Source organism: Cariama cristata, unplaced genomic scaffold (genome assembly GCF_000690535.1).
Source record: "Cariama cristata isolate BGI_N322 unplaced genomic scaffold, ASM69053v1 scaffold2843, whole genome shotgun sequence".
Classification (NCBI taxonomy): domain Eukaryota; kingdom Metazoa; phylum Chordata; class Aves; order Cariamiformes; family Cariamidae; genus Cariama; species Cariama cristata.
The window spans coordinates 388-7232 of NW_009608741.1; the positions used below are offsets into that span (position 1 = coordinate 388).

Sequence of the window (6845 nt, forward strand, 5' to 3'; positions counted from 1 at the left end):
GGGCCCGCCCTGGTTAGCCAGGACTGCTGATAGATGATGGAAAGTGGCTTGGTGAGCACTTCCGCCAGCTCCCGCAGCACCCTTGAGTGGACCCCATCTGGCCCTATAGACTGGTGTGTGTCTAAGTGGTGTAGCAGGTCACTGACCATTTGCCCTTGGATTATGGGGACTTCATTCTGCTCCCTGTCCCTGTCTTCCAGCTCAGGGGGCTGGGTACCTGGAGAACAACTGGTCTTGCTACTAAAGACTGAGGCAAAGGTGACATTAAGTACCTCAGCCTTTTCCTCAGCATTTGTCACTATGTTTCCCCCTGCATCCAATAAAGGATGGAGATTGTCCTTAGCCCTCTTTTTGTTGCTAATGTGTTTATAGAAACATTTTTTATTGCCTTCTATGACAGTAGCCAGATTAAGTTCTGGTGGGGCTTTGGCCCTTCTGATTTTCTCCCTGCATAGCCTCACGACATCCTTGTAGTCCTCCTGAGTTGCCTGCCCCTTCTTCCAAAGGTCATAAACTCTCCTTTTTTTTTTCCTGAGTTCCAGCCAAAGCTCTCGGTTCAGCCAGGCTGGTCTTCCTCGCCAGCTCATCTTTCAGCACATGGAGACCGCGTGCTCCTGCACCTTTAGGTTTTCCTTCTTGAAGAATGTCCAGCCTTCCTGGACCCCTTTCCCTCAGGACTGACTCCCAAGGGACTCTGTCAACCAGTAATTACTAATAGCCAGAGATGTTGTCTTGTGCATTAAAGGGTTATTTAATTCTAGTGCTTGTTTATTGTTTTACCATTCTCTTATCTGAAACAAAAAATCTTCATGTATTGCTTCGGAGCCTTTCAAACTAGGACTGGAAAAGTTGTTTTAAATTCTTTTTAAAATGTCAAAATAGTAAGTAAGTCCCAGAAATTTTTGACCTGAGGTTGCTGTTTTTTCTAACATATAATAAAATAAAATATTGGTGACTCCTTCAAAACACGATTCTGTTTAGAGGCTTTTTTAACATATTACGAGCAAGGCATGATATAATACCATCTCTATAGTCAGTACTGTTTGGTTATCAGATAATTGTTTGGAGACTGAAAAGCCTACCTTTCCTTGCTAGTATAATAGATTTGGTTTAGGTGTTATAGCTGTTTATTACACCTTTTCAATGTTTTGCTTCATTAGAGATTGAAATCTTAATGTGCTTAAAAAAAAACGAAACACCAAACCCACAAAAAAGTGTTCAGATATACATGCTGCAATCGTCATCTTCCATTGCCCTTTCTATCTTCAATTGTACCTCTAGGCACACCAAACAAAAGGAAATGTCTAAAATTTAGAAAAGACCGCTTCATACTTTTGGAATAATACTTTTAATACATTTTAAATTTGTAAAAAAGTGCATTTGGATACAGTTAAAATTGATGATTTGATTCCTTTCTTTTTAAATCTGGCTTTAGGTGTTCAAATATTTTAATGAAGCAAGATAGAAATGTTAAATGGGTACTTTACTGCTGAAAAGGTATTTTTTTTCTTCAGTAATTTCTTAAAGGAGCTCAAGCTGGAGGGTGCTAACAGTGTGAGTGGGAAATATTGCAAGTGTTGGTGTGCACGGAACATGCTACCTTACACACAAGGGAACCAGGGAACTTTGAAGTAGATTTAACTGAAAACTAATCTTACGCTGGAAAATAATTTCTGTTACGTGTGGCTAAATGTTAATGTCGTGCCTGTCTATGTGTATTGTAAATGTCTGATAGAAAATTGATCCCCAGACTGTATGTTTTAATTCATTCAAATGTCATGGATTCTCGTAGTTCTGATTAGCAAGCTGCTAGATTTTTACAGCTGAAACACTGCAAATTCTATTTTCAGTTACAAATACTTTTAAAAAAAAAAGCAATCTTATCTAAACTTTTATTTTGAAAGGGGTCATTGTATTGTTGCTGTGTACTAATAAGCATTAAGTGTCTTTATTTTTGTCCCTTTACAGAACAAAAGAGATGAACATCTTTTGAAAAAAAGAAATGTTCCCCAAGAAGAAAGTTTAGAAGATTCTGATGTTGATGCTGACTTCAAAGCAGTAAGTTCCTTGATTCTGGAATTATTTTTGAAACTTTGATGGTGTCTCAAAACAATGTAGTCTGTGGGGTTTTTTTAACACTGGAAGTCTTGCAGTTATTTGAAAGCAAAAGCATTAACTGACACACTGTTAAAATTAGTTTGATTGTATTACATATTTTAAAAGAATATAATTTAGTAACAAAATTACTAAAACTTTTTTTTTCTTTTCAAGCAAAACGTAACACTAGAAGCTATACTGCAGGTATGTTACATTTAACTATTTTTTTTTTATTAGAAGTGCATGTTCTGTGCATTTTTAGTTTTTACTGGTTTTATTTTGTTTTTTTTCAGAACGCCACAAGTGACAACCCAGTGATCCAACTGAGTGCTGTCCAAGCTGCAAGGTAAAAACAAAGACACAGAAATATATTCCCAAATTTTTCACGATAAAAGTTACTGATTTTACTTTTACATTTAATTTCACAGAAAACTCCTATCCAGTGACAGAAATCCACCTATTGATGACTTAATAAAATCAGGAATTTTGCCAATTCTGGTAAAATGCCTAGAAAGGGATGATAAGTAAGTATACTTTTAAAAATGTTCGCCTTTACTGAAAAACTGCATCCAAAAAATTATCTCATTATTTTAAATGAAACTGAGGATTCATTGCACCATATAATCTAACGTAGTGGATCACGTTCCATGATGATAAACGTAAATTCTCCAGGAGTATTTGTTCTGCTACTGAAATGCCATTTTATTTTTTAGAGCTTGCATAAGCATATCTAGCTAATGGAGGAAAACCTTACTAGATCTCTCATTGCTAGATCTCTCATTGGTTTTGAATATTTCCGACTTTTTTGTTAACTGTTTTTAAGAAATCTGTCTCAGGCTTGCTGTGTGCATTTGTGTGAAGGCAGAGAACATGCCTGGTTGTGAACAGGGCTCTGCTCTTTGCCAGACTACACTTGTCTCTTTCATTAAAGTCATTAGCTTAAGTTTCTAGCTTATTTCATTCTCACTGCAAGGTAGGTTTCCTTCTGGCCCTGTGCCGCTCCCTGATGTCATGGTACAACACAGTGAGCATGCCTTTTGTTACAGTTCTTTTTTGGAAAACAAGAGCTTCAGTAAAGGAGGTAGAGAACACTGAGCGTGTAGTTGCAAGGTTTTAGTGACACTTAAGAAAAATGCCATATTGCACAATCTATGAGCCCCTTATTCAAATAGATGGGGACCAACACATTTGAGGCAAATGTTTTAGCCTATCTTTGGTCTCAGGCAGCCATAAAAGAATTTACAGTATTTCCATTTTCAAGGTTATTTCTGCAGCCACAAGGGTGAGAAACTTCAAAATGCAAATTAGCATTTTTGGGTATAATTTGGTGGTTGCAAAAACATGAAGCGTGAGTAGCTTTGTTTCTAGCTTGTTTAACAAAACAGTTGCTTAGAAGGCAGCTGGCAATAATGTTCAAATCAGGATAGCATTTGAAAATGGGTTGTGAATGCCTCTCTGCTCTAGAAGTAGGTAGTTCAGTACTGTGAAAATTCTTTTAATTTCAATTTTCTGTCTAGTTTTTGTATGATTTACCTTTGTAAATTTTTAATAAGCCTTTCAAAATTGAACTCAACATTTTCTTAAGCAGTCCTTTTAATTGTGATTGCTGTATAATATTTAGTAGAGGTAAACTCTGCAAAGACTTTGTATAACAGATTGTTAAAGCTGTTGTTCATGTTATAACTGAAAGCTTATCACAAGAGGAAGAAAAGAAGGACCGACCTAGAACTGGAATTTTAATGCATTTGATCCTAGAATGTAAAGGTTTATAGGTAGCTGCTGACAGGTACTATTTGTTTTTACAAGTTCTTATTTTACACATCTTGGGCCCTCCTATCTAATTCTTTTCCAGTCCCAACCCTCAATAAAACCTTAAAATGCTTTGGAAACTAATGCACAAAAAAAGCTTAGAGGAAGCAGGTGCTATGGCTATATATAAGACATAATTGATAAAGACCCAAAAAAGCGTGGAAATGAAAAATAGGCCTCTAACAGCAAAGATTCTCTTCTCGTTCCAAAGCCAGACACCTTACTGTTATGGTAACCACCATAAGGTGTAAACTCTTTTCTAGCTTCTAGAACTCTTAACCTTTAGTATTTACTTGAACAATAGTTTTCATGCAAACTGTTTTACTAAACTGCTGTTGGCACAGGCAACAGTTGACAGACATCTTGGAAGAGATGTTCCCCCAGCTTTCATAATATTTGTAACTAATTTAATCTGCATTTAATAAGTCAGTTTTAATACAGGTATGATGCTGTCTTTTGATATTGATGCTAGATCTTTCCCTTGTCTCTGATGGAGCAGCAAAATATTTTTATTCCAGTATACCAACTTACACTTATCTGGGATGTAATGTTAGGAGTGCCACTTTTTTATTAGTTATGGTCAGACATGGTTTAGTTGCTGAGGACTACTAACGGCAGCAAGACAGTTGCACTTTCTTCACTAAATATGAATGGTGTTTGGATCAGTTGGATTTGAAGAGGTCTCTGTTACCTGTTAGACATAATTAAATTTTATGATGAGGGTGCTAGAAATCTTTCGTACAGGAGATAATTAGTTGACTAGAGTAGCGGTCAGCTTCACTGGTTGGTATGTGCTTCAACAAGTGTTACTACTTTTTTTTTTTTTTAATTACTAATATGAGGTCAGAATTATGAGTGGTTTACAAAAGGTGATAGAATGTTAAATCTTTTTTTTCTTACAGCTTTTCCTCTGAAATGTCCAGGCTTAGAGGTGGTGGGTTTTTGTTTTGGTTGGTTTGGGGTTTTTTTTTTCCAAACTTTTAGCCCAGTGCCACTGCTTAAATGTAGAGTGTCTCAGAGTGGATACAGCAGGTAATACTGAAATAAACCACAAAATAATCTGCGCATTATACTTCAACTTATTACTATGAAATTATTTCATTACAGTCCTTCATTACAATTTGAAGCTGCATGGGCATTGACTAACATAGCATCAGGCACTTCTGCACAGACTCAAGCTGTTGTACAGTCTAGTAAGTATTACAATTTGGGTTTTGCAGGTGGTGGTTATTGTGGGTTAAAAGGGAAAAGGGGATATTTGGATGACAAGTCCCATTTGTTATCAGAACCATTAAAATAATAAATGCATGTCTGTCCTCTTTCTCAAAAAATTTCCACATTTGCTCTTAAACATTAATCTGTTTGTCACTAATGATTAATATTAAGGATCCCAGGCCTGATTTTTCCCATAAAGAAGACAGAGAATGACAGATGATATAATGAGTATGACAAAAAATGTTAGTCTTTTCTAATTCTTGGGTTGATTTCTGAAATCATGTACCGTTAATTCCCCTGTGGCTAAAACTTAGGTTAGGAAGTAATTCTTTCTACCTCAAAGGTATGTTCGTAAATCATTAAAGTTGTTAAATACATATAGTTACGTAAGGTTGCCCATTTAAATACAGACTTAAGAACATTACTGTCCTTTTTGTGACCATGCAATTAGTATTATCTCCTATACACATGGAGGTGGTTGTGCTGCCTTCGTTTCTTGCTTAACTAGCCAGTGAGACTTCCATTATGAAAAGAGAGAGGAAATAGACTCTGAAGTTAATTGAAGATAAATTATTCATATTAATTTTTCAGGATTACATATACAGCTTTTATGTATCAGCACACTTATCTTAAAACAATCACCTTTATGCTAAAGACGACATTTTGTCATTAAACAGGAGACAACAGATAAGCGAATATATAATAAATTCTCTTGGCTTATTCATATTCAGTGTTTTTGTATGGGACTTAGTTATTTTTTTCTTTAAGTGTATGAACTGTCTTTCAAATCAAAATGCTGTTTTGTACATTTTAATAGCTAATAAAATATCTCACTAATTGTTAGATTCTGTATAGTTAAGATATTGGAGCAATAGAATAAGAATGCTTATCAAAATGAGCTTTAGATAAAAATCCAAAGCCTTTTAAAAAAAATCAACATCTTGAATTTGTTTCAAAAAATCCTGATGTGATTTGGGCACCTCTGTTTTTAGATTGCTTTTCTGGTGTCTAAATATCTTTGAAAATCTATTCCAAAGTTTTTTCATCCTTCCCAACTTGTTCATTGGTTAGTCATTGTTTTCTTCCTTTTTCAAGTCCCACAATGTTATCATATTCAAATGAATGAATCTAATAGTATTAGCTTTGCAGAAAAAAATGTGGAAAAAAATATTAAAGTAAAAATTAAAATTAGAATGAAAATATGTACAGCACAGCCAAAAGCATTGCTGTTACCTGAACAATTACTAGAAGTTTAGTCTGGAATATGGCGCTCTCAAAATCTGTTTAGCTAATGCTTGAAAAGAAGAAAATATGATAAAATGACTTTAAAGAAGCAAAAAGAAATTTCCAAACTTTACCCCTGAAGAGAAGATGGAAGAAGTTTAGTCTAAAAGTCTTGCTGCTTTGTCTAGGAGATGACTAAGGGAAAACAGCCTCCCAGCTCTACTCGCTTTAGATAAGGGATGGATTCAGGAAACAAAGCAATAGACCCTGGCAGCTATAGAAGAGGCTGGTGCAACCTAAATACAAAAGAAGGCCTCCTGCAATCAAGAGGGACAGATGGCAGTTGGAGGGCCAAGCAAAAGAGGAGAAGTACTATATACGCAGAATAGACCTTGGCAGGAGCCAATTTGGTGCAGAAATAATTAATTTTTTGAGAGCAGGAGACCAGATAGCCTGCAACTTATGCTTTCACAGACTGTCCTCCTGCCTGAGTGCTGATA

At 35.6% G+C, this 6845-nt stretch overlaps 1 protein-coding gene across 1 annotated transcript in view; it reads left to right on the forward strand.

Moving 5' to 3' along the window:
- Positions 1-1971: 1971 nt before the first annotated feature.
- Positions 1972-6845, forward strand: part of KPNA3 (karyopherin alpha 3 (importin alpha 4)) — a gene marked incomplete at its 5' end in the record, with an annotated part of 20491 nt that continues 15617 nt past the window's right edge. Inside the window, 5 exons of the mRNA XM_009697236.1 lie at positions 1972-2058; positions 2272-2301; positions 2391-2443; positions 2526-2621; positions 5014-5099. Coding sequence (XP_009695538.1) covers positions 1972-2058; positions 2272-2301; positions 2391-2443; positions 2526-2621; positions 5014-5099 — 352 coding nt within the window. The remainder of the gene's footprint in view (positions 2059-2271; positions 2302-2390; positions 2444-2525; positions 2622-5013; positions 5100-6845) is intronic.